The 27,811-nt window shown below is 41.8% G+C and overlaps 2 protein-coding genes across 2 annotated transcripts; one reads left to right on the top strand and one right to left on the bottom strand.

The window, feature by feature from the left end:
* Positions 1–369: 369 nt before the first annotated feature.
* On the bottom strand, positions 370–2,868 carry LOC142964494 (retinol dehydrogenase 14). Its single transcript, XM_076104836.1, has 4 exons — positions 2,473–2,868; positions 1,790–2,032; positions 1,286–1,588; positions 370–767 (listed from the first exon to the last, which is right to left on the bottom strand). Exons 1-4 carry the CDS (start codon positions 2,591–2,593, stop codon positions 508–510), a joined length of 927 nt encoding a protein of 308 aa, XP_075960951.1. The 5' UTR covers positions 2,594–2,868; the 3' UTR covers positions 370–507.
* susd2 (sushi domain containing 2) lies at positions 378–27,750 on the top strand. The gene is made up of 14 exons (XM_076104835.1): positions 378–2,077; positions 3,805–4,003; positions 4,555–4,703; positions 5,090–5,447; positions 5,798–5,999; positions 6,641–6,726; positions 6,818–7,086; positions 8,389–8,532; positions 9,151–9,303; positions 9,404–9,655; positions 11,037–11,315; positions 11,860–12,036; positions 20,172–20,268; positions 27,010–27,750. Exons 2-14 carry the CDS (start codon positions 3,936–3,938, stop codon positions 27,053–27,055), a joined length of 2,280 nt encoding a protein of 759 aa, XP_075960950.1. The 5' UTR covers positions 378–2,077; positions 3,805–3,935; the 3' UTR covers positions 27,056–27,750.
* Positions 27,751–27,811: the final 61 nt, after the last annotated feature.

Here is a 27,811-nt window from a genome sequence, read left to right as displayed (position 1 = left end):
TAAACAAGATGTTTTCCACATTACTGGAATTTTTGATGAAGACAGAGACAAGGAAAAGATAAAATGAAGGACTGAGCACAGCTGGTCACAGAGCGCAGAGCGCTCCTGTCTTTTAACAAGTTTCAGTGACTGAAGAGTTTTACTTCATTCTTCCAATGGATCAAACTGGGTTTAGTCTTAAAGTATCTGCATTTATGGAAACGCCAGAGCAGTGTGGACGCTCGGCATCACGTAGCAAAAGTTATCCGTTTTAAAACGAAAACGTAGTATTGTGGATGTAGCCTTATTCAGCATCAATGCCGTTCCAAAGTGCTTAAACATGACATCTTCATTCTAATTAAATGACAATGTGCTCTCCAAAGACAGACATCATTGTAAAGTCTTTTATTTGTGCAAAACATTTCCTCTTAAATTAGACAAACACATAAAACAAAATATTTACATCGGAATGAAAAACGTACACAACCTTAAACAAATCTAAGGATGAGCTTCCCCCAGTTTCCACCATCAGGCCAGTTTCACCAGTCTCTCACTGGCCTCCCAGAGTTTTTTTGCCACACCGGCGTCTCTTGCGAACGGACGCAGAGTAGCTGGTCGGCAGTCGACGAAGTAGCCCCCGTTGTGTTTGGCAGCTTCATCCGACACAGCACAGTAGACGACAGTCTGAGCCCCGATCTCGCACGGCACGAAAAACATCCACATGATCACCTGCATCAGCATGCGGAACAGGATGGAGTAGTGGCACGTCCAGCCGCTTTGGACAAAACCTGGAGCAACACATGGAAGCAGAGATATAAAGAATATATTTATGTTCAGGTTTGGCAATATGATAAATCCTCTAGTTCGGCACGAGTCATTTTACATCTCGATTTAAGTTTATATATTGTGATGAATTAAATTGAGAAAAAACTTAAATGACCAGATATGAATGTCCGCTTGTGGCTGATCTAGTAAATTACAAGGTACTATACAACAATAATGCAAAAGGCCAGTAAATATATACAATGTCGTCATAAAGAAGCACTGCTCAATGATCACTATTGACCACAATGGCCTGACACAACCACACACACTGTTATCTCAGTGTAAACAGTCTGCTGTTGCACGCTGTACATAGACCAAACCTAAGTACTTCAATTCAAATAAAAACTGTTGATTGTAAATAAATACATTTACAATAAATATAATATGAAGGTATTAATAGAAAGTACATTTATTGACACAGCACTTATCTTAAAACAGACCCATTCAAAACAAGAAGCAGGAATTTAGCAGCCCCTCTTACCAGGGTGCACAGCATAGGAGGTCACTCCTTTCCCTTCAGCGACGCGGGCCACTTCCTGACTGAAGTAGATGTTAGCCAGCTTGCTGCGGCAGTAGGTGAAGAAGGGCAGCAGGTTGTAGTTGAGGTCCTGGAAGTCCAGCTTCTGGTATTTGTAGCTGGAGCACGTGAGGGTGACCACGCGGCTGGGGGCACATTCCTTCAGGCGAGGCAGGAGCAGATTGGTTAGGAGGAAGTGACCCAAGTGGTTGACGCCAAAACACATGCTGAAGTTGTCGTCCGTCCAGGCGAGGACGCCGGGCATGCCTGAGGAAGCGCCACAGAAGGTGAGGAAAGAGGTCAAAACACGGAGGTGGAGGAAGTAGAGACGTATACAGAACACTCTATGCTGAGATCCCTGACAAGGAAAAACTTAACATAATCTTTTAATGCTGGTTAACTCCTTTCCTTCTCTGGCGATATTGTTTTAACGAATCAAGAGTCCTCCATGTGTTGGACAAACCTCACCTGCATTATTGATCAGGATGTCAAGCCTCTTCTCTCTCTGGAGGAAGTCCTTGCAGAATTCCCTCACAGACCGCAGGTTGGCGAGATCCAGCTCCATGTGAAGGATGTTAAGGCTGTGACTCTTCAACTTGATCTCCCTCACAGCCTTCTCAGACTTGTCAGGGTCTCTGCAAGCCACGATGACGCGGGCGCCTCTCCTTGCCAAGGCGATGGCTGACTCCTTGCCAATGCCAGAATTCCCACCTGCAAAGAGCAAATAGACCAAAAATGGTGAATTCATCACGCGTCGTAAGTGCTGATAGGAGGGTTGTGACTTGAAGATGTTTTGGTGTCAGTGGTGCTCAGATTTTTACTTAAAGTAGTTATACGACAGTGTAAAATCACTCGTACAACTAAAGGTCCTAGTAAAGGTAAAAGTACAAAAGTATCAGCATCAAAATATACTAAAAGTACCAAAAGTAAAAGTACAGATTATGCAGAATGGCCCATTTCAGAAAATGATATGTATTAATACTGTTGAATTACAATTATTGATGAATGAATGTGTTCATCACTTTAATGGTGCAGCTGGTAAAGTTCCTCCTTATCTTAATATAATACATTATGTACATATCGTCCTTAAGTACAGTACTTGAGTAAATGTACTTTGAATTTGCAGCAATAAGCAAGACATGTTTATTTACCTGTGATAAGAACTGTTTTGCCATTAAGTCTTTTCACATCGGTGCAATACCTCCTCTTTTTCATCCATTTCAAAATGAAAAAGGCAACTAAAGACGCGATGATTGTGTAGAGAAAGTACATTTTCCTATATTTTAATATAAGCAGCAACAGTACTGATGCTGCTGCCTATGGTAGCCTGGTGCTAACGTCAGCTAGCTGGTTAGCTTGCTAGTTGACTAAGAAATACGCCATTTCTTTGACCCCCTACTCTTCCTCCATTCTGGTTCTGGTCGCGGTTAACGTGGCAGAGATGATCCAGGACGAATTTAAAAACAACATAAGACAGTTTTATTAAATTTGATGACCACCCTCTTCCTCCTCCGATTTATTTCTGAGGCACTGCAGAGAGATGTGGACAGACACGAACTGCACATGCGCCAAAATGCTCAAATCGCGCAGCGTATCGCGAGAGTATATTGCCACAACGAGAATGAACGCAGGCGTTAACGATGTAGTTAAAAATCCAAGTTTAAATGCTTAAAAACGAAATTATAAACATAACAGTGTGGGTGTTGTGAAGCATGCATATTGTGTGTTGGTACGCCTGAAGAATGTTTTTGAAAATGAACGACCTACGTTGAACTAACGTCTGTTAATTTATAACTTTCTAACTGCCATTGGAAACCCATGTAGTTGGTTTTTAAATGACCTTTGATACCCTGCACACCTCAATGCCAGGTTTTCAGGCGAGCGAGGTGCAGTACAGGTATGTGTTTGCACAGGTAGGTGTGTGGACGCAGTGTTTATTTGTTCTGTGAGTTAAACATGAGAGCAAACTTGAGACAGACCATTTTTCTCTGTGGAATCTTTCTTATGTGCTCATCTGAAACAGCTGGTAAGTCACTTTCAAAGGTATTTTAGGGACTAAAGATGAATATGAGCTGCTGTTTGAATTCATTTGACCATTTCTATTTCAACTTTTGCATAGAGGAAAGGAACCTTGAATTTTACAAGATGTGATAAGGTCGATCAGCTAGTAGTATATTACGTTCTTAAAATGAGCCAGCAGCAGTGTAAAAATTATTAATGCATCAATAATTATGGTATTATTCTGAAATGGGCCCTTCTGTATAATGAGTAGTTTTACTTTAGGTACTTTCAGTATATTTTAATGCTAATACTTTTGTAGTTTTACTTTTTTTTACATTGTGGTATTGCTAATGTTACTTCTTCCACCACTAGGTATAGAATATAATTTTCATAGATTTCATAGATTTATTTCTATTTTATTATTTGAGGATTTTAGGAGCATTTGACTTCCTTGTTTAATTTGTTTCTGTTTTTTTCACCAGGTCAAACATGCAGGGGAAAGTGTGGGGATATACTGGAGGAATGCTCCTGCCGTGCAACCTGTGTATCTTTGCTGAACTGCTGTGCAGACTACGATCAGTCCTGTTTCCAGGTGAGGCCTCACTCCAGCTCCATGTTGGGTGGAAGAGTTCTCAGGATCCTCGGTCTGGTCCTTCGTCCTGGTGGGCGCCTTGTCTGCAGGTGTGTGTCTACGAGTGACCTTTTGACGCACGTCATGATCTAAACCTGGCATACCTCCATCATGGGATTATTTACATTAAACATATACAGCATATACTGTGCAGCGCATGTGCTTTGCAGTAGGTTGCAAAGAGGAGTTTTCAGAACCTTCGCAAACTTTGTTACAAACTTTGTAGATGTTAAGCACAAAACATGTCGGTGGACTTTTTCGTTCATTGAGGTAGTGTCACAAAACAAATGAATGATGAAATGATGGACATGATTATAAAGTGTGCTGTTCATGTAAGCTCTACGTCTTCATTATATTCCTGTAGTTAAAGCAACTGGAAACAGGCTGTCGGTACAAAGAACAGATAATGGTGGCTTAATGGCATATTTAATTCTTCGATATTTCAGTATTAATACAACTTTGAATACCAACATTAGACAGACATTTTCTGTTCTGAATGTTTTTAATTGTTATGTTGTATGAAAGTACTTGAAATGGTTATTCTACTAACCCAAATGATGAAGGACAAAGTAGTAGTGTTGTGTGTCTGTTTCTGTCACAGATTCAAGGATGAGATTGAACAAGAAGGGTTTCTTGATGCTGAAGGCCGCGGCTACTGTGTCTCTCCTTTATTGTACGAGACGGGTTGGATTCCATTTACCGTCTCGACAGATGGAACACATTTCGACAGATGTGGAGAGTACTTGTCAGGTATGTTATTAAAATATAAACAATTAAGTGATTTGTTGAATTTAGAATCCATTATACATTATTGATTTAGGATCAGTGAGACATTTTTTAAATGGCTGGTAAGATGCCATTTTTACCAAGATTTGTTCTTTACACATCTCTTGTATTAACTGCTACTTTGAAAAGAATAAATGACGGACACATTTTGCAGTAATTATTACTGCTGAGAAGCCACTATTTATGCAACTGTAACTGTTTCATAAAGAGTTCTCATTGAGCAAATTGAGCATTTTATTGAGTTATTTTCTCTTGTCTCTCCTTGACTTTGGATCAACAAAACATCTGGTTACACACAAAACTGCTTACTTGTGTGTCCCCTTAATGTTTTCTGGTTTTCACTGTGCTAGTCCACCCCAGTAAAGCAGACCGAGCCTTTGAAGTCAGCCTGGTGAATGCAACACAGTGGCAATACTACGGCACGCCGAACGCGGCAGGGCGGCTTAAGATGACATGGAATAGCTCTTTGATTGGAGCAGAGAAGGTCAACATAGAGCTGTGGGGTTACAGAGAGCTCAGCAGGAGCACAGAGGCAGGGACGAACGGATCGTCTCCTCTGCAGGCCGAGCTGAGCTATCTGCGCTCACTCGGCAGGAATCTGCCCAACACTGGTGCCTTCGGCTTCCTCCCCGAACCCTCAAAGGGTTTCTCTGACTGGGAGTTGGGGAATATCCGCATCACTGCTAGTTCGACGCCAGATGGAGCAAGGTATGCATAATACACGCCAAGCATTTTAGCAATGTCCCACATCCAATGGAAACATTTTCTTTCCGCCCACATTTTCTTTCCGCCCATATTTGTATCACGGACGGCTGAAAACATTCTTTGGATAAACGGTTAGATAATTGACAGAAAATGTATCAACAACATTTTGATTAATTGCTCGCTCCAGCTTCTCAAATGTGAGGATTTGCTCTTCGAAATTTGTGGACTTTTTTTTTTGACTGTACCATTAGTCGATTATTAGACACAATATTCATCACTTAATTACTTTCAGCCCTAGCTTGAACTTTGATTTTAAGATTATATTTGAATGATTTAGTCGATTGGTATTGCAGGCATGTGCAGGGGCTCTGGAGCAGAGGTCATGTGTTAGCCTGGCACCTGGAGCAGCCTTTCAGAGATGACTCGGCAGCCTGGGCCAAGAGAAAGTGTCTGCAGTGGGACGTCCTGGAGAGGAAGCTGCCCTTCTTCCTGGACGAGCTCATTGACTGTCCTTGCACTCTGGCACAGGCCCGAGCGGACACAGGCAGGTTTCATGTGAGTGCACGTCAGTGACTCTGGTATTCATTATATTAATCTAAATTTGTTATGATTTATTATTTTAGTTCTTTCATTTGAAGAAGTAGTCGTAGCTATAATCTGAATTACTTTAATGAGTAATAGAGAGAGAGAGAGAGAGAGAGAGAGAGAGAAAATATGAAAGCAATACAAGGTTGGTCAAGGTGAATAAATGCTTCGTCTCTCGAAAATTAAATATCAGACCAAGAATTTTAACATGAAAGATTATGCGCAGTTCCTGTTATAGTTCAAGTCGGAGATAATGATAAATATTATAAATCAGAAAAGGAATTATGTTTTCGAGGTCAAATTTATCTGGTAAATATATTCTAAAATGACACAGAATTATACTAAAACGATGAGAGACACCTTGTGATTAGTGAGCCTGAGTTTCAGGAAGTAAACAAAAGCACTGCAGTGATTCAATTACATAGTAGAGAACATGCTTTGTGATGAATCATATGTGATCAGCGTTAAGGGCACTTCCAGGTCTGTTAAAGTCAGCAGCATTGACACTGATCAATAAGTATTGATTCTTGAACCTAAATGTATTAATTGCCAGATAACATTAAATCACATTCATTATCTGACTGAGATATTTATTCACTGTGTGACTTCAGACCGACTATAGCTGTGACATTGAGAGGGGCAGTGTGTGCACTTATCACCCGGGTAGTGTCCACTGCGTCAGAGCAGTTCAGGCCAGGTAGGAGTCACAAGAGGACAGCTCACATTTTTAAGTGAAAGTAGAAGCACTTTCTTCACTTTTTGACAGGATTTTCTTCTCCTATTTCCAGTCCTAGACATGGATCGGGGCAGCAGTGCTGCTATGACAGCGCAGGCGCTCTGGTGCTGACGGGAGACTCGATGGGTGGCAGCACCCCAGACAGGGCTCACGACTGGGGCTCGCCTCCGTACAGGGAGCCGCCGCGGGTGCCGGGGTACTCCCACTGGCTTTACGATGTCATAAGCTTCTACTACTGCTGCCTGTGGTCTGACCACTGCCACATCTACTTCAACCATCGGCCGTCTAGCGGTTGTCGCAACTACCAGCCCCCAAGAGCCGGTGAGACTATTCATAAGTCATGTCAAAAAGGGATAAACCAACCTCCACAATGCCGAGGAGGGATTGTAATTATCGGTAAACTCGTATCATATTCATGGCCTACTTTATTGCCTTTGTACACGCCCTGTAAAGAAACAAGTCAAGTATTACATTTAGCATTATAAAGAAACGAAGGTTGAATATCTTGTAAACAATTTGATTTGGCTGAGAAATATTTACTCAAATGTAGAAACTAAGCTTTAACCTCCTCCAGGTGGGGGATGGCTTGTTCAGGGGGAGGTAACAGTATATGCCACATTGAAGTGGTATCGAGGTGTTCTAAAATGTAATTAAAATAAAGTGTAAAAGGGCTTAAAATATTATGATGGAAGTATGTGATGGCCATTCCCCTGACAGCAATCTTGGGGTTGATACCATTTGGTACACAGATTTGATGCAAAATATTACCTTTTTTGACAACTTGGGAAACATGTTGCGTAACTTTGGACCGTTATTTATTCTTCCCGACTAACTAGCATGACATGGCTGCTAACAATGGATTCATTAGGGTTGTCTTGTTTTAAATGTTACCAGTATCTTCACTCTAGCTTTAAAACTGAGCCCGCCACAGCCTCTGAAAGACAGCATGTAGGCCGGGCCTGCGCTGGAACAGGTTTGTGGTGCATCACTTGCTCAGCTATCTTGATCCTTCAGGTTTGTGGTTTACAATGTTGGTCGACATTAACATCTGAAAATGAAACAAAGCTTTTCTCCTGCGTGAACGTTTTTTTTTTTTCTAGGTTCTACCGTCAAATCAATAGTCTGTTTGTATGTCATCATCATTTTGGAAAAGATCATATATTTGTTAACATCAAACTTATTAATACGTTAATATAGAGTCTTGATTCTGGTTTTGGTTAGCTGAATTTGTTTTAAAACTAAGACTGTAAAAAAAGTACATCACAAACTGCAAGAAATAGTTCATCTTTGTTTAACTGCCTCTGCGTGGCCACACACACGCACACACACACACACACACACACACACACACACTCTCACACACACACACTCCAGACATTACAGCAGCAGGTAATACCAGATCAGTTTGCAGGAGAAGTAAATGGATTACAGACTGCGGCTGAGAGTTAATATTTGGATCGTGTTTTGACGACCTGCTCTCCAGACACTGTAAACGCAACAATAAGTCACATATTGATATGAGAGTGAGAGATCATCTGTGTACTATTCCAAATAAACATAGTTTGTGCCAAAATGTGTATTTGTCGTAAACGCATCGGTGATTTGTTTCTCGGCGCCTCACAGGTGTTGTCCTCGGGGATCCGCATTTCATAACGTTCGACGGCCTCGGCTACACTTTCAATGGCAAAGGAGAGTTCTGCCTTGTGTCTTCGGCGGACAGAGAGCTGAGTGTTCAGGCCAGAACAGAACAGGTGAAACTTAAGAACGGTGAGTCCACGTTTGACGTGAAAGCCCCGTCTGTGTCCCCTCTTTCATCCCCATGCTGCTACTGTAGCAGCTTTGTTTGGATGAAACGTGTTCCAATACTTCTGTGGAGAGACCGTCTCTTTAAAAAAAAAAAATTTAAGCAGTCACAAGATTGATTGCCTGCCTCCAGAGTTCACTCAGACATAATGACCTTTGTATTTCTTGCTGTAGTTTGTCTTTTTTGTTGTTGTTGCTTGCACTCTTCTCTTTCATGTGTTTTAAGGCTCCCTCTTATCTTTTACGCAGTTCTGCAAGGAAGTGATGTCATGTCCTTGTGTGAGTGAAACATGTTGGCGCTGTGAAATGACCCATTTCCTTAGTTCCCTCTTGTTTTTGGTCAGTCTTTATTGGGGTCGGACGTGGTGAAGAACAACTTCATTGTTTAGAATTTCCTCCAAGCCATTAAACAACAGCTGTGGGCAAAGTGACTGCAGATGGCCAGATGTCATTAACGTTCTCATTAGATCAGTAAAATCAAACTTGAGACTTTGAGCATAGGATGGTTCTTTACTTCAGCACACGTACTACATAGTCAAGTTAACTATCTGTAAGAGTGTGATGTTTATGTCGCCCACCAAGGTACCTTGGCCAAAGCCACACGGCTGTCATCAGTGGCTATGAAGGAGAAGGCCTCTGATGTCATCGAGGTGCGTCTAGCCGAGGGCCAGCTTCAGGTGCTGAAGAACCAGAAGGTCCTACCTTTCACCGAGCAAAGATGGATGGACCTCCAGGGTGAGATGATTCAGACACTCCTGACCGGTTAATTCTAGTTGCCATCTTTCCTAAAATCAATATTAAAGATGAGAATACAAACCCATTGTCTCTTTCGTAGGAGTGTTTGTGTTCGCCCCCGGCCTTCAGAATGTGACGGTAATCTTCCTCTCTGGAGTCGGCGTTGAGGTTCGTGTACACGAAGGAGCCATGGCAGCGACCGTCCTGCTGCCCACAGAGTTCACCAACCACACTCAGGGTCTCCTCGGCCGGATGAACTCTGACCCATCGGATGACCTGTTGACCCAACGAGGAGAGATCATCTCCTCAGCCGACGCCACGCCGGAGGAAATCTTCACCTTTGGAGCTGGCTGTGAGTGTGAAAGACTGTTGAACATCAGTCATTTTGATCAATGCTGAAATAATCAGTTTTCACTCCAAATCAGCACAAGAGAGATAGAGAAAGTAGAGCTCTGGCCAAACTACCAAATGACCAACATTTTACTATTTCTGCCTGTTGTGTTTATTACATCTTAATATCAGACTTACAGATTTTCCTCTTACATTTACATTTGCATCGTAATCTTTCAGGTGGGCCCTAAGGCCATGAGCAGAAACCAATATCGGCAAATGTCTGCCTGTTAACTGAAGAGATTTAGACAACATCATAATATGTCAAGTGGACAGTTGTGCCAGTCAGTGTATTAGAGTTTAAAAGTACTTAAAAGTATTATTTTAAATTTACTTTAAGAGCAACAGGTATAGAAATAGTTATATAATATGTGGTCACACCAATAAATTAATGTAATGTCAAACGTTTAACTGTTTGGTAGTGATGTTATTTGATAGAAACTGGATTTTCTGTGGCACATCAGGTTTTCTGGTCTAGAAACACCGATTTTATTGCATTTAAATGGGTTGAAAACTACGCATTTACTATTGTTTTGCCCGTGACTACTTGTATTTTTCTGTATATGGCCCACAATCAAAAACGTTTGGCCACGCCTGGACTAGAGACGCACTAATAATTACCCATCATTGTGTCTTTATTAACGACTACCATACTTGAGCCACGTTTGGCTGAAGGCTTCGAGAAACGTTTTAAGGGGGCACGGGAAGAAAACAAGGCACATGTTAAGAGTTAGCGCAGCTTCAGTAGATTACAGAGAGATAGCGGGCGCTGCGACCACACAGTGCCAGTGAAACCACTTCTCTGGAACACCAGTTGGGGCCAGACCGCACACATACACGATGATAATGTCTCGGCTTTAATTACAGTACAAATCCCTCGGAACGACTTTTCATGCGCTTGACCTTTTGACTGAAAGCACATGCTTCCGTCTAAGTGCAGCAAACACCCATCTTAAGCTTGTGGGAACTAATAGATTTAATGTTGCGGATATTTTTGTATGCATCAAGGTCTGCGCCCAAAATAAAACCATGACGGCATGCTGTGTGTGAGTCCTGCACTGAGCTCTCAGATTTATGCTCTTATCTCCAAATTATAGCGTGCCTCATATTCTCTCGTTTTTGATACCGTGTTTTAGAGGATCGGTAGTTTAAGCCAAACAGTCTGATTGGTCAAAGATAGATGCTGCATTGGCAATAATAAGTTGTGTGATTTTGGATACTTCCGACATCTCAACTACAACTATTGACATTAATTTGAGTTGGTTTAGGATCAGTTTAAAACTTGTAGCTGCACAACTTAGCTGCACAACTTAACTGGTGTTTTGTTTTATTTGTATCCACAGGGAACATTTCAAAGGACTCCTCCCTTTTCACGTATGACTCAAAGTACCTCTTGGATACCTACTATTCACCACCAAGCCACGATGCTGCTTTTGTTCCCGCCTTTTCTCTACCTGAGAGGCCGGATGACCCTCTGGTGGCAGACATGTTGACGATGTGCTTTGGAGAAGGAGCACAGTTCTGTAAATATGATACGCTGACCGCTCGGAGCCTCACAATGGGAAACGCCACACTAGGGGCCTACCTAAATCACCAGGCCCTGATGGAAGCCCTGGAGCCAGGTACAGCGCCATGTGAAACAAGACCTGTGTGTTATTGCCAAAGTGCAAGTGTATCATTCATGTTTGTTGTTCTTTTTGTACTAAGATAGATAATGACTTGCTGGAAAATTACAACTTTTTTTAGTCTGGATAGCGATACCTGGGCTTTGGGTATCGGACGATATCGAGTCTCCATCCAATACTAGTGTTTAATGTATAAGCTGGGATCATTCTTTAATGTGGAAGGCAACATCTGGCCTGACTTAAACATTACTACTTTGACTTTGTAAAACAAAATGAAACAATGGATGAATTGATATACATTTATTTAACAGTTATTTATTATTAAAAGTAGTGTATATAATATAAACATGGCCCTATTTTCTCCGATCCACCCGATGAGTCGGTATCGGCCTGGTATCTGACATTAGTGCATCTCTAGCCATAAGAAAGAAAAAAAGTTATCTATGTTTATACATCTGCATATCTCTCAAAAAAACATTTGACTGTCACTAATAACGGCCGCTTAAAGATTTAATATTGATTATTGTTACTGTTCCTTTAGTGGTGTCTTGTGGCTGGCTCCCCACACCCAGGAATGGGAAGAAGAATGGAACACAATACCTAGAGAGGAACGCTCTGAGCTTCCTCTGCAATGAAGGCTTCATGCTGTACGGTTCAACAGAGCGAACTTGTCTGGATGATGGGACCTGGACTGGAGAGCCCCCCTACTGTATAACAGGTTGGTTCTAATATGAAACAGCTCGTCTCTATTAAGTCTACTATAAATATTACCTGCCCGATAAACAATACCTAGAAACCTTGGTGGTACATTAACAGATCCTTTGACATCAGAGTTTTGAGAGCCAGCAGCAGGATAGCATCGCATTCATGAGCTGTGTTTTTGGAAATCAACCCCCAAGGACACCGAAAAGTTCAAAGTGAATTATATCATTTTAACAAACTTCCAAATCTACTTTATCTTAAACACAGACGGGCAGAGATTCCTGGTATTACCACATAGCAATGACATTATTATATTGAAAATAATTATTTATCTCCAGCACGTTAACTCATATACGACATAGAAAACCAAAGGCTGCAGCAATGTTAGAAGTCTTAAGTGCAGCGTATTTCCATGATTTAATTTAAATTTGGTTAAAACATGAAAAACCATTATTTTTTTCATCCTTGTTGGTTTTCGCCTGTATCGTTCTAGTCAGTGTGTGAAGTATGTGTTATATGTGTTATTCTCTCTCTTTTATTCACTCGTGAAACAGTTTCCCACGATTGCTCTAGAAAGGCACTACATGCATGTATTTACTTTACTCACTTACTTTAATTACTAACTAACTCCTCACATGTTTTATATTCTGCATGACTGGCAGCGCCCTCTAATAAACACCGAAAGAGGGACTTTGGGACTCCTCTTCTTCTCATCCAGTCTCTTTGAACGCAAAGATCCAATGGGGTCGGCTCTGGGTTGCTCATGCAGCCCATTAGCTACAAAGCTATAAACTTCTTAACCTGGATTGGCTCGGCTTTCTGTTTGTAAATTAGAAGCACCTGGGTCCGTCTGAGGGTTTCATTCATCATCCCTACTGTGAACTCTCTGAGAGTGTTGTTGTAGTCGTCGACTGTCGCCATCAGGCGGCAGTATTTCCTACTAAATTCCTCGTGTGACTGAGCAGACGTTTTCCTCTTTTTGTGCTATTGTGTAGTGTGAAGCAGGCTGGTTTTTAGAAAACGTTGAGAAGTAAGTGGTAACGGCACAGAAAGATTGGATGAAATTACATCTTTAATCACGTAGTTGGGTAATAATATTAAAAAGAACCATACTCTCAGTCGATGAAGCCAAAACCCTAAAATGATTGAAACCTAAGTGAAGTGAGATGAAGCAACGAAGAAACGAAGCTACTTGACTTGCGATCCACCTCCTCTTGCATCCCTTCATGGCTTCACCCCAGGCCTCCATCATTTCCTTGCTAGAACTGCAAACAGAGACTTCCTCTTGATAGTAATCGGGGGAGAATCAACTTCATATGGCAGATATTGAGGTCCAGGTATCGTGCTGGGTCACAGCTGGGCACAATCGATCCTGGCTCCTTCATTAGGTAAACATATAAGTTTCCTAACTTGGTTATCCAGTGCAGCGCCGTTTAGGAATGTTTCTGATTAAGTCAGGTGATGGTTTTTGTTATTTCTTTCATTTCTCCTTTGGCTTACAGCTCACAGTGACATTAGGCTTGGGTGGTATCTGTTTTTTCATACGTTTCTGACATTTCACTGAGTTATACGATGGTGGACAGGGGGCGGGGCTTGTCTCGAGTTGTCACTTAAAAGCCAGCCCACCTTGGGGGTAATGCATCTTAACCTGTTTGCCACCCGCCATAAAACCAAAAAAGAAGAAGAAGCCAGTTCAAGTTAAGAGGTTGAGCCGTAGACTGTATATAAGAAGTGGACTTAGTCGTTGTGACGTCACCCATTGGTTTGTGTGCTGCGGTTTTGAAGCTTTGAGTACGGCATTTTTGCCATCGGCATCTTGTTTTTTTGTTTTTAAACCAGTGAACAGAAGTGAGTGGCCATATTTGGACTGCAGAGGAGTGACGCTGTGGTAGACACGCTGTATACGGTTCTGGTAGCGACCTGTCAATCACAAGGTAGCCACGCCCTAAAGCTTACCCTGTTTTATGGTCTATTTTACTCTAAATGGGCCATAATTATTAAATGAACATCATGCTGTATTAAAGAAGACTTGAAACTAGCGATTGAGACCATAAACTCGTGTTTACAATGTTTACTGAAGTAAAGTTAGAAGTACGGACTTCTTTTTACAACCAGAGGAGTCGCCCCCTGCTGGCCAGTAGAGAGAATGCAAGTTTAAGACCCTTCCGCATTGAACCCCCTTTTCAGAACCGGAGGTTGCCGCCTGGCCTGAACCAAGTTGTAGCTAACTTCAGGACTAACCCCCTTCACTTAAATCAGCAGCGGGAGCTGTGTCATTTATTCACCGACAAATGGCTTAAATTGTACACACACTGAACTGCTACGTTCACAGCTATAACGGTACTGCTAACTTTATACTCGTTCCCTCTGTCCCACTCGCGATACCTCAACAGCGCACTCGCTAATGTTACCCGGCACACAGCGGGTACCGACGGAGAACAAAGAAGATATGCGGATGTTGGTGGCAGACTGTCAGTTGAATAAAATCATGTGGCAATCATGTAGTTCGAAGAAGACTCAACCCAGAACAGTCAGTCGCCATCGCTCTGAGCCCAGCCGCCTGTAACACCATGAAGGCCGATCTCTGGTGGCGCGTGCTGTGCACTACAATACATCACATCAACACAGCATAATGGAAAACAGAGAGTCTCTGTTTAGGACGGTGTTGAAAGTCACACTGTCGGGATTTCCTGGTTTGCTGTAATACCACTCAGGCCCATGTGGCATGCTTTCTGGCAAAAAAGCCATACCTGCTGATGTTATTTCTGTCGGCTTACTGTGAGGACTAATCAGACAGAAAGTTTAGAAAGTATCTATGAGGGTTCAAGTGATGTGGATTTGTCTGGAGAGAGTCCCACGCGATGGATACATTCACATGCACGTATAGATAAAAGCAATCATACAGGGTGAGGTAGAGCCTCAGCTGTACCCATGCGTGTTGCACACACACCTACAAAGCTGGGCCTTTTTTTAAAGCTATATGTGGCAACGGTCACACTTGCTCCAGCACTCTCATTACACAAATCAGAGCTAAGAACTGTCAACATGACCAGGGGGACTCCATGGCAGGTGTTGCATGAGCTGTTACCTCCACCGTTCAAATGTGACCTCTAGCCATGTAAACAACACTAAATACAGGCCCGAGCAGGAGACGCCCCGACGGATCCCTCCTCCTCCCTCCTCCTCCCCTTTATCTGAATCACCGCAGCACGGTGTGGAGGCTGAACAGCCAGAGAATTGCAGTCATAGCCGAGATGAAAACACTGTGCCGCTCAACAACAAATGCCACTGCATCCAGTTTGACTTCTTCTGTGAGTCACTTTAATGAGCCTTCAGCAGAGGTGACACTAAGTCCCTTCCATTTAAAGTGAATCTCCGTATGATTGTCTCCCACCACTAAAAGCTCCATCTATTTGAGATGGATTATAGCCTACTGCCGTACTTGTGCTTTTTTTTTTTTTTTTTTTTTTAACCGCTTTAGACAGGGGTGTGGTGGATTGTGATGATCTATGTTAACATCTTTGGCTGGAAAGACGAGAGTATTGGAGAGGTGAGGGTGGGGTTTGGGTAGAAAGTCCTTGGATTGTTTTTGATCTAAGCACAAACAGGGCCATGGGAGACTTGAGAAGTATAAGGTTATAGAGTTTACTAGCTCGGCTGCGCCTTGTCACGGTCTTCTGAAAAACAATAGCCCTGGTTGAGTATCGGATGCATACCAATAACAGGATCACCCCACCTTGATGGCATTATAATATTAATAGAGTTCCTTGCGCAGAGGAGAAGAAAGTGATTAAAGGAAAGGTGATAGCTGCCAGAGAGGCGTAGAGCGATTTTCACAGGAAACAGTGACGCGGGTTGCAAAACAAAGCCTCACTCAATTTTCTGCCTGTGGTTCTCTTCACAGATTCCCCTGAGATAAGAGGGGGGAGAGAGACGGAGGTGGTTGGTATACTGTAAATGCAGCTTACATAGAAGAAGAGGAGTTTGAGCTTAAGACTTTAAAACCAGTCACGTTTAGAGATGATTTGTTACCTTTTTTCCTTCCCGATACGATGTCTAAACTTCGGCCGATACAGAGTACTGATCCAATACCCCAAAAAAAAAAAAGATATATATATATATTATCATTATTTTACAGCTGTATAGTGTACTACTAATCCTGTATGAATGTGATATGATTGTTATTATTGTTGTAAGGCCTGGCTCAGGTTAAACTAATTCATCCGGAGAGCAAATGCCATAAAGTTTTCTTTCGTTATCCAGTTTGACAATCAGTCATCACTGAAAAAGGACGTAAATAAATAAACTCAACAGAGATGAGAAAGAAGCGCGATATTCCAACTCGGCAGCACAAAATCCTTTGCGGAACGTATTGCTTGAAGAGACGCTGCTTCTGAAACATTTAAATGAAATTAAATCATCGCACAGGTGACCGAGTCATGTCCAAGTTGTTTCCAACATTCTGGGTTCAATTTTAGGACAGTTGCTAAAATTTATCTCAATTTCTTTGAGTTCAGTTTCTCAGAATTCATCTCTATGATATGGAGTTGGATAAGAACATACACACATTTACATTCAGAGACACGCATACCTGGCCTCAGGGTCCCAGACCACAAGAAAGGTTAGCTGTTGAAGCTGAGTTTAATTCCTGTAGACACACTTTCATGTTCCAGAGCGTCTGCTGTGTGGACTTTATATTCATCAACTCCTCCAAAAGTGTGGTACGAATCTCTGACCATGGAAGGAGTCAACAAGCCTGTTTAGGCACAACAAATGTTTTAGTTGGCTGCTACTTTGCTTTTTTCGTGTTTTTGTAGTGTGATTATGCAACTGGGTGTTTTTGTTCAGTTTGTACTTGGAACATTTGAAGTCTGAAGCCATCTGACACATGGTTCAAATACCAAGAATACTTCCACCCATCACATTAAGTCAGACAGTGTGAGATACACATATCGGATGACAACAGTAGCTTGGTACAGAGACACACACACTGTTTCCAGGGAGGAAAAAATGTCAAGAGAATTATTTTAAGATATCAGCTCTGATAAAAAGAATACCTCCCTTGAAGACATGGGGGGGGGGGGGGTTAATCTTGAGAATTTTTTTAATCAACCAACCGAAAACCCCAGCCCAGTGTTGCCATCTATGTTCCAATGAAAATCACTACCAGCACTAGCGCCAAAAGTTGCTAAATCTAGCAAGAAAGTCGTCAAGTCAGCAAGAAAAAAGGCCTCCCTCCAAAAGCCACGTCCCCCAAATTGTCGTTATGAAGGTAAACAACGAACATGGCTGTTCTTGCATTTGATCACTTGATTGCTGTTGGGATGTAATGGGAATTTCAACAAAAAAATATTTAAATAGTTTATGAAGATTACCATCTCTGCCTATGTGAGAAGAATGAAGCTAGGGTTATGAAACAGTCTTGGAGTTCTGATTTGTATCATCCGTTTGGGAGAATTTCTTTGTTAGACAAACACTGGTAGGGGATTGAACAATGATGAACATGTTCACAATGTTTAGAGGTGATAAATCAAGAGAGAAGTAGGTTAATTTTCTCATTGACTTCTATACAATCAGACTTATTTTAAAGACCAGAGTCGCCGCCCCCTGATGGCGAGTAGAGAGAATGCAGGTTTAAGGCACTTCCGCATTGGCCTCACTTTTCAGACCCAGAGGTTGGCGCCTGGATGAATGATGCACACCATCTTTCAGTCCAACCCCATGAAGTCTGTCATGTGTTAATCGCCTCTCACTGGAAATGTAATGGACCAAAGTGAGTGCTATCGCTCCCTGGCGCTTTACTTTTTGATCAATAAAGCGGGAGGGGAGTAGTTACAGTGGATTAATGAGATGGCTTTGGGATTTTGCAAGCAGAAAAAAAAAAGTTTTAAGTTATCACTGATTGACTGCCAGTCCTCCACGTGTTCCAAGGCCTGGACATGGGTAGCGAAACTGATTGGTTTCGAAACTTCAGGAGATATTTGTACACGTGGGTGTGTATTTCACTGGGCCTCTGCATGCCTGCGTTCGTTTGATGTTCCAAGCCTGATGGCATTTTAAAAGGACCAGCACCTGCAGTGCTTACCTGACAAACATCTACCACACTTGACATATGTCCGTGCATTCATGCGTTAGAGGATGACGGTACTCTGATAATTATCTTCTTCCGAATGTCTGTATACTTGCCTGCCTTTTAAAGAAGAACTCGTGGCTCAGTTTACTGTATAAATAGTCAAATATATTGGAAAGCAGTTCACTGAACTTGCCAAGATCCAAAGGAACATTTCAGATGTTCTAATTTGATCAAAATATTACCAAAGTAAGTGCAGACAATGTTAAGGCAACTAGTGGGAAAATCCAGCAAATGGAAGCAGTCCATCCAGCAAGGTGCTCTTTAAGTGCGTTTGAAGCCAATGTTTTATTTTGCACTGATACATTTTTATGATTATTGAATTTAGAAGTGGGTGATGTGGGTAAAATACAGAACGTGCAATTACGATATATACATCAGAATAAAGCAAATCTCCTGGAAAGACAATTATGTCGCAATTAAATGCACAGAAATGTATGTTCTAACCAATCAAGGTACACAAAATGGGCAATGCTACAAATGGGTGTCAGACCTCTTGAATCGCCCCCCACTTCTCAGATTTGGTCAGTGATTCAAATAGTTCTGATGTTCAGCTTGTTCAGGACATCATCTTGCTATATCGCTAGCTAGCTACCTAACTACATTCATGAAAAATAGAAGTAAATATATAACAAATTGGCAAGAAGATAGAGATCTTTTATTGGTCTCCTAAGTCATGACCTAAAAAAACCTTTCCCCCTACAAGTTTCAGTTTGAGTTGTACGGTACAATTGGTTTTTAAAAGTGTTCGTACTTTTCACCAGTTAACCAGCCCACAGGCTAATTTAGCAAGGCAATGGATTCTTACACTGATATTAGTATAATTAAAGATAACCTGTGTTAAAATATGAGGTGCTTAATGACATCTATTTACAACAGAAAAGTGATGGTTAGATTGCTATAGACTACAAGTGAAGGTGACATTATTTAACAATCACATCTGACCAAGCCGTACATTTCCATTTATACGTTTTATATTTTACGACATTCATAAGGCCGTACTACACAAACTGCCTCCTTATCTATGTTCATACTGACGCTAAAAGCAATAAATAGCTGCAACCGCTCTTCATGAAGACAAATATGGTACGTCATCTTTTTTAAAGCCTTTGCACCCTCATCCTGGGTTGAGCTCCAGAGACATTTTAAACAAAAAATATTTTATAAGCATGCAAGATTTCAAAAACAGGATTAAGGATCATTTAAGCAGTGACTGTACTTGTCCAGCCACTTAATTCTTGGATGCAAATTGCTGGTTTGTTTTAAGTCTGTCTGCCCTTTTATGTGACATTTGTTTATGTTTTTATATTGTTTGTAACTTTTTACTGTTTTGTCTTTAGGTATCTGTGTTTTAATGTGGGGAAACCTTTACGCCGCCATCTTGTCCAGGACCCCCTCGTAACAGAGATTAAAGATCGCAGTGGGAATAGCCTGGCTAAGTAAAGGGTTAAATAAAATACATTTACCGCAATCACAGCTATTGTTTTTGGACGTTTTTTGCTCCTTAATCCTTTATTTATCCAGATAAAACACACTGAACATGCATCGTGTAATTCAGCCACAAACTGTTACACCCATCCTTACCTAGGAGCTTCAACCACAGTCCTCTACTGAGCAGCTCCCCCCGATGCCTTGCTCAAAGGAACCCTGACTGTTCATTGATCTTCCACTCAATCTGATTATATTGTATTTTTAGCTTTTGTTGTTTTTTGCGGTTTACTTATTTATTATACCTTTACTGTTTGAGTATTTATTGTTGTTTTGTTCTCTACGGATGTCTCTTGTTGCGTTCTCCACTGTGCTGCTGTAATCCTGTAACTGTCCCCACTGTGGGACTAACAGAGGATTATCTTCTCTTCTCTTCCCTCATCGTTTTCCCCTCATGTGTTTACTTCTAATGCTTCCCAGGGTGACTTTTCTATCGAGCCAGATATTAAAAGCTGTGGAGGACGGATGGATTGTATAGAAGGATCAATGGCTGATAGCAATGACTGATTTCTTTGTTGTTATTATCTTCACAGTTAATAACGTGGGGTTTGTTCTTGGCGCTGTTGGTTCCTTCTCAGCGCTGGTCACGATGGGAGTAATGATCCACCTGCACAACAGGAAACAAAACAGGTGGGTCCACACATGATTCGCTTCATGGTAAAATAAATTCCTCTATTCCACTGGTGCTACGGGATCCAATATAGCAGGGGTCACTAATAGGCGGACCGCGGTCCGGATCCGGACCCAGACGCTGTCCTATCCGGACCCGGACGTATAACTGATGGATTATTGAGAATTATACATTTTGGCGGAGCGCTTCTATTTTAACCTGCGCAGCTTTTCCAGCCTTTACGGCTCTCGGTCAGCAGTCCAGGAAACGCACCGACCAATTAGGCTACACGAGTTGTAAATCATCTCACGTGATGCTACTCAGCCAATCGAATATGTGTATCCCAAAATGCATCGTGAGTCGAGAGACGGGGGAGAGAGAGCAGTGGGAGAAGCAGTTTCACACGGCGAGTGGACCTCGAAAAAGAGCTTTTAACAAAGAATGGACGGACTCTTATTTGTTCATTCTTCCTGCTGGCACTACTAAACCACTCTGCCTCATGTGTTCAGATACCGTGGCCGATATTAAACGCACCGATGTGTAACGCCACCACGAGACCAAACATAACTCTTTTGGGCAAACACTCCAGTCTGAACTGAGGGCAAGATGTTGAGATGTGTAGAGATAGTTTATTATAAAGTTGACTGAGACCGTTATGATGTGAAATGGATTCAACAAAACAGAAGAAATAAGTTAACTCCAGCCAAACTCTTTCCTTTTTCATTTTCATTCATTTTTCTAAAATCAAGCACTTTCTTTTAAGATGCAAGTTTTTCAAAAGTTCTCTTTTGTGTATTTTAATTTTAGATGGAGCCCTTATTTTACTTGAAATGATTTTATGTATTTATTTATGTATTTCTATGCATTATTTATAATCCATCCAGTTAAATTTGAAAACTGAGAATAATAATTGTTAAAATATATGTGATGTGTACTTTCTTTATTTGATTTGACAGTTGTTGACTACACACATACGTTGTTACTATATACATGGCACTAAATAGCGCAAATTAGATATTATTGTAATGATCCGGACCTTTGCACGAGGAGATTTTCTCAATCTGCACCTTTTGGAGTTTTAATTGAATACTCCTGTGATAGACCTTCACGTCAACAGAAGTTCACATCCCAGCATAACTGAGATGGGTTGGGAGGCCCCCAGGAAGCCTGACCACAATCGAATGAAATATCTTTATAAGAAATTAGCGCCATGCTACGTCGTCAGAGTGAAATCTGACGGTCTGCCTCAGAGGGCTTTACAATCTGTACACATCCTCTGTCCCAGGACCCTCACATCGGAACAGGAAAAACTTCCCCAAAAACCCCTTTAACGGGAAGAAAAGAGGGAGAGACCTTAGGGAGAGCAACAGAGGAGGGATCGCTCTCCCAGGATGGACAGAAGTGCAACAGATGTCATGTGTACAGAATGAACAACATTTACAGAGTTACAACATATTCAGTGGATATGACAGAACCACGGCAGGAGGCAAGACCAGGGTCCAGGTATCACCAGGATCCATGGAAACCTGTGAGGAGAGAAAGCACAGAGACTCCGGTGAAGAAGCAAAGTTAGTAATGAGCATTAATGGTATTGGTGATAAAAATAGTAATGTGAGTAATTATAAAAAAGATATTAACAGTGGGAGTCAGCAGGGCCATGGCAGGAGGAAGGTCCAGGGTCCAGTGGTCCAGTCTACCATTGTGAGGAGATGTGTAAAACCACAGGATGGGGGCAAAGGTCCTACCAAGTCCACATTCACGTGATCGAACCTCCTTTCTAGAACCGAGAACTGTGCTAAAGGAGTCTTTGTGTGACGGTCCACCTTGGAGCGCTGGCACACCACACAAGTCCCGGCACACCTCCGTACATCCTTTTCCTGCCCGTGCCAGACGAACTTCGCTGCCACCAACTTCTGAGACGCCCTCTTGTCAGGGTGCGACAGCCCATGAATAGCGTTGAAGACCCGTTGTCTCCATTCGTCGGGAACAACCGACACACATTATGAGCCATTAGCAGTAATGAAATAACACTGTATATTACAAAAAAAAATGTGTCTATTGCTTTGCAGATTGCAGATATTTTAAATCATACATGCAACAAGTCACAACAAAAGTTTAAGCTGTTGCAAGTAACTCCACAAATTATCCTTTTAACATTGTTAAGCTGTCTATGTTTGCAAATTCATATTTAAATGCTAATATAGTGCATCCCGTGTACTGTGTGGTGACTATAGCCACACCCAAATCTCACCTGCACCTGCGTTTGGGAATTAGTCAGTTGATATAATATTGTGGCTTTTTTGGGTGACACGACTTCACACCTGAATGAACTGAATTTAAAGCTGCAGGTCAATTCAGTTCATCTTTCTAAAATGAAGTACTTTATTTTAAGATGCACCATTTTTAAAAGCTTTCTGTTATGTAACTTATTCTTTAATCCAGTCCATATTTTAATTTCTTTAAATTCATGTGTTTGATTATTAATTATAATTCATCCAGTTCAATTTGAAAACTCACAAATATTGTTGAGATATTATTCAATTGCACTCTCTATAATTTATTTGACAGCCAGTTGTTGACTGCATACAGACGGTAATACAACTGTTCGGCTACTTCAATACATATGGTACTAAATCATTGCGCAAGTTAGACATTATTGTGATGTTCCGGACCTTTGCGTGAGGAAATTCTCTCGAAGTGGACCTCGGTGAATTTTAATTGAATACCCCTGCAATATAGGAAACAAGAAATACTATCAAAATCAGTTTTAGGATTTATAATTTATAATCTCCCATTTGTCTTTTACACTTGATTGCTGCTGCAGATGAATTATTTCTCTCAATTAAAAAAATGCTGCATTCGTAGGTGTCAGCCATCATATATCATCTTCCATCTACTTACAACATAAACATTGTTTTACTTCCTCCACTTCAGCAGCTGCTTTGTCAGAAAGTGTTGTATCTGTTTACAGTAAAGTTACAGTTTTCATAAGACGACAGTAGTAGTTTTCCACAGTGAAATGAGGCGGTTATCTTGCTGAGAAGTTGTAGGTGTGCATCCTGTCGCCTGCAGCTCTTCATCTCCCGACTCGTTGAGGCTGGTCCCTCTTGCCAAAAAATTAACGACGACCTGTTTTGTAAAAGCATTTTTGATGAACGAAGGCGGTTAGCGCATTCACCGCATTTCCTGTGACTGCTTCACAATAAAAGCACCCCGTGTTTCGTCAGACGAACGTGTTTAATATGAAGCAGTAGGAGATGTTTCCATTCGCAGTACAGTTAGCAATACAGTTAATATAGTGCACAGTTTGACGTGAGGCTGATATCAATGTGATTCAATTACAATATGAATTGGATTCCATATACATGCATTGATTCCAGTGAGTTCCTTGTGTGTATTTGATATGCAGACAGGTAATTACATAATGTAAATATATTGAACAAAAATAGGTGTGTGTGTGTGTGTGTGTGTGTGTGTGTGTGTGTGTGTGTGTGTGTGTGTGTGTGTGTGTGTGTGTGTGTGTGTGTGTGTGTGTGTGTGTGTGTGTGTGTGTGTGTGTGTGTGTGTGTGTGTGTACCATTTTCAAACCATTGGCGGAGCTTTTAATGTGTCATCTTCGTTATGTAGCATCTTGGTCAATCATGAGTATGTATGTAGTAGTGAGTTAGAGTTATAGTGTGACTTGGGTGATTCCGAATTAACCCTTTAAAACACCGCAGTCACACAATAGCAAAAACAAACCAACCGATCGAGGCGGCCGATAGACCGGCAACGCCCGTGCTCTGCGAGGTAAAATTTCTGTTTCTGTCAAAGGAGTTCTGTGGCTTTGCATAGATTAGATCGGACTAAAATCCTCCACTGGTCAGACGAACACTGAATTGGGAAACAAATAATGGCTTCGTTTTTTGTTTGGTAGGTCTCCAGCCATAGCCGCCCGTATATCTTTCATTCTGTCTGTGAATAGATAGATGATATGTTGGAAATAGGAGGCACTTGATACCTTGTGAAAACCGGTACAAAGGTCTTCTTCCCCTCCCATTTCCTCTCAGTAACGAAATTCTTTTTGCACTGCCAAGAAAGACACAACAGCAATGAATCCCACCTGCCCGTTTGAAGTCCAACATGTCCCAGCCTCTTAACCGTTACTCATGAAATTTCTCTCTGATCTGATCAAACCAAATAAACCCATATACCCTGTGGGATCATGACTGCAGTCCAGAGACACAAGAGGCTAACAGTACTCCTTGGGCGTATACAAGCAAATTAAAGGCCCGTTTTATGGGCTCATAGACTTAATTTGGGCTTTCCCCTCGCCGTAACTCCGGCAGAGGATGAAAAAAGATGGATGTCAGGAGTCAAGAGCCAGCCTCCGCTCCCAGCAGCACTCGGGGCCGGCGGGCTATGAAACTGCTGTGTTTTCAAGTCGTGAGGGCAAGGAGCGAGCACACCTGCCCTCCCCTGAAGCCTTGATCACGGGAGGCCAGGTGTGAAAAGAGACGGAGAGTGTCAAGAGGTCGGCAGATGTGAGTGAGGTGATCTCTCTCTCACACACACACACACACACACACACACACACACACACACACACACACACACACACGCACGCAACATGTTGGTACACATGCTAGTTTGTAGAGGAGAGACACACACATAGACAGGAAACCTACTGAGGCTGCATGTATACAGTAGTCTATGTGAAAGAGAAACCTTATACATTCCTTGAGTGTGAGTGGTCACACTGACATGCATGAACACACACACACACACACACACCTACCGACAAGTGCAGACACATTGATTCCTCCCAACATCAGAAGCATAGCAGGATGGAAGTAGCGGGGGTCTTACTGGATTTCAGATCATGTCTGGGTTGCTGTCTCGGGGAAAGAACCAGTGATACTACACAATTCTGTGTGTGTGTGTGTGTGTGTGCGACAGGTAGATAGCGAAGGCCTCCTGTGCCTCAGTAACCTGTGTCTCAGACTCAGACTTGCAGGGGTACTTTCCACTTCTAGGGTTACGCCGCAGGTTTCAACAGGTCTGCTGGCAGCTCACCACAGGAGTAAGAAAGTCATTACACCATAAGATGCGAGTCTGTTTGTGTGTATGTGCGTTTGTTTCTGCTCCATTTCTGCTATATGACACATCAAAAAGGTAGAGGGGGGGGGGGGGGGGCTTGTCTGAACCTGGCTAGGGTTCAAAATGGATCGAGTGCAGGAGGAAGCACATTTAGCAAACTGCCATAACATGCCTGGAAATCTGAAATAGATATGATGGGACAATGCAGAAATTGAAAAATATCACAGGGTCAACAAATGTTCATGTATTAGTGCTGAGATCTGAAAGCCTCTCATTACTTTGACTCATTGATGGTGGTCTCTGAGTGGAATACCGGTGGAATTATTTCTTCGGGTTCTTACGGCCGTCCGATATCTCAGGAACGCCTGGAGTGAATTTCTTCTAAATTTTGTGACCTCACAAAAAAACATTTTTGGCCATAACACAATAATCCATATGCTGAATTTGACAATTTCAGACAAATGTCTAACAGGATAAAATGATGAAGTGATGACATATTGGGCAATAGCTCTTTCCCCTCCTCCCTCATCATGAAAGTTGTTTTTCTTTACGCCACTTTAGCTACTGGCTGATATGCTGCAGGCAAACAATACCACTTTCATCACAGGCATGCTTGGTATTGCTTTTTTTTCCACAGTCCTAGTTCTGTGGAAAAATGACACCTTCTATGAACGCTCAACAGCACTGAGATGGTCTTCTCTTTTGGCAACAAATTCGTTCTTCGTGTTTCCCCGGAAAGTGAAACTTTCTGATACTTCCATGCCGATAAAGCACCATTGAATTTAATGGAATTGTGACCCTGCTGAGCTGAGGTGGGGGGGGGGGGGGATTAATACTATAAAGGCCGTAACTTTTGAAAGATAACCAAAATGGTTGAAGCCTCATATTGGCGTTTCAGCTGAACTTCAGTGTGCATTTTTGCAGAGAGAGAGGATTTTGTGGATTTTGCTCCCCATCTCCTCCAATTGAATATGCTTTTAGGAAGGGACCTTTTCACGGTCAGTATAGAGAGGAGGAGCAATTACGACGACCAAGAACTCTTTCAATGCACCTACTGTGTGTTTATGTTTTAAGACAGACTTGGGGGGGGGGGGGAACGTGAACATGCACGATCTAAAAAAATTGTTATGTCTGATAAGATTCAGATTGAGTAAAATGCTTTAATCAAACAGCCAGTTTGCTTTCAGCAACACGTGTCGCTGCTTGTTCAAAGGACGATCCTCCTGAGCTTATTAATCTCCGCTGCAAAGGTAGTGGACATAAATGCCAAAAATAGAACTAATGCATTCCTAGTTCAAATACCCTGGCAGGGCTCAGCGCATTTATGTCCCTGTTTTGCAGCGTTGATGAAACACTATTCATAAAAGCAATAAAGTGCCGTTATTAAGAATCGAATTGAAAATGATCCCTGCCCTGATGCAGGGTCACCAGACAATTTTCCTGCGGTCACTTTTGATTCAGCAAGCGTTCCTCATTACGTCACATATTGAGCTGCAGACTGGATGGCTATGTCCCCAAAATAACTCTGGAAAGGTGAGGATAATCAGCTCTGAAATGAGAACATAACTAAATAGAAGTGGTGGTGTAAAAAATGAATTTAAAAAATGTTCCTTCTAGTTGGTTGCCTTATAATTTTAATCCTCAAGTTGTTTCAGTGACTCTACTTTCGTTTGTATTTTCAGAGAGAAAAGGGAGGACAAGATGGTAACTCAAGAACAAACCTGCTGAACCCTCCGCTCCACAATGAAACCTTCAACTGTGCAGCCTGTGGCAACGAATGTGTTTATAGCCCAGCATTTGGAAATCATATTGTATATGTTGTTTGTTAGGACAAGCAATCTTCTCTTGACCTGTTGACCTCATCAGGAAAACCCCTCAGGGGCACTTTAGGCTTTCGGCGTGTTGTTTGGCCTCATGGTTTACCTCTTGTTTTGTTTGGAAAACCTCCAGGCCGTGGCAAATGGCGCTTGGGGTTAGGATTGAGGTAAAGACGGAAAGAAAATGCTTATTGTTTCACGTTTTTTGCATGACTGGTCTTCCGATAGAGAGAGAACTGTATAAATACTACACATGGGATATCTACATGACAATCAACACTCCCTTCTCCTGTTTAAAATAATACCAGATGTGTTCATGTTCATGTCAGATGTCAAGCGAACCTGATCATCTTTTCGGTTGAAAGACTTTGAACCAATATGCAGCCTTTGTGTGGGCTCACAGCCTTCAGTCAAAAGAAAGTTTCGCTGAGTGACTGAGAAAAAACAATCCACAAATGTAACATAGAGGTCACATGAAGGCTTTGAACTGTGTCAACACCGACTTGTTTTCCTTGTACTGCTACATATCTGTATTTGAAGACATTCATTGATTGCTTCTAGAAATGTTTTCCTGAAAGAAATCAATGAAGGAATCATTAAATGATATCGAGGTTTTTTTTTTTTTTTTAAGTGTGTGTGTGTGTGTGTGTGTGTGTGTGTGTGTGTG

This window comes from Anarhichas minor, unplaced genomic scaffold (genome assembly GCF_050575085.1).
Source record: "Anarhichas minor isolate MPS153535 unplaced genomic scaffold, ASM5057508v1 ptg000030l, whole genome shotgun sequence".
NCBI lineage: Eukaryota > Metazoa > Chordata > Actinopteri > Perciformes > Anarhichadidae > Anarhichas > Anarhichas minor.
This window is presented reverse-complemented; position numbering and strand designations above follow the sequence as displayed.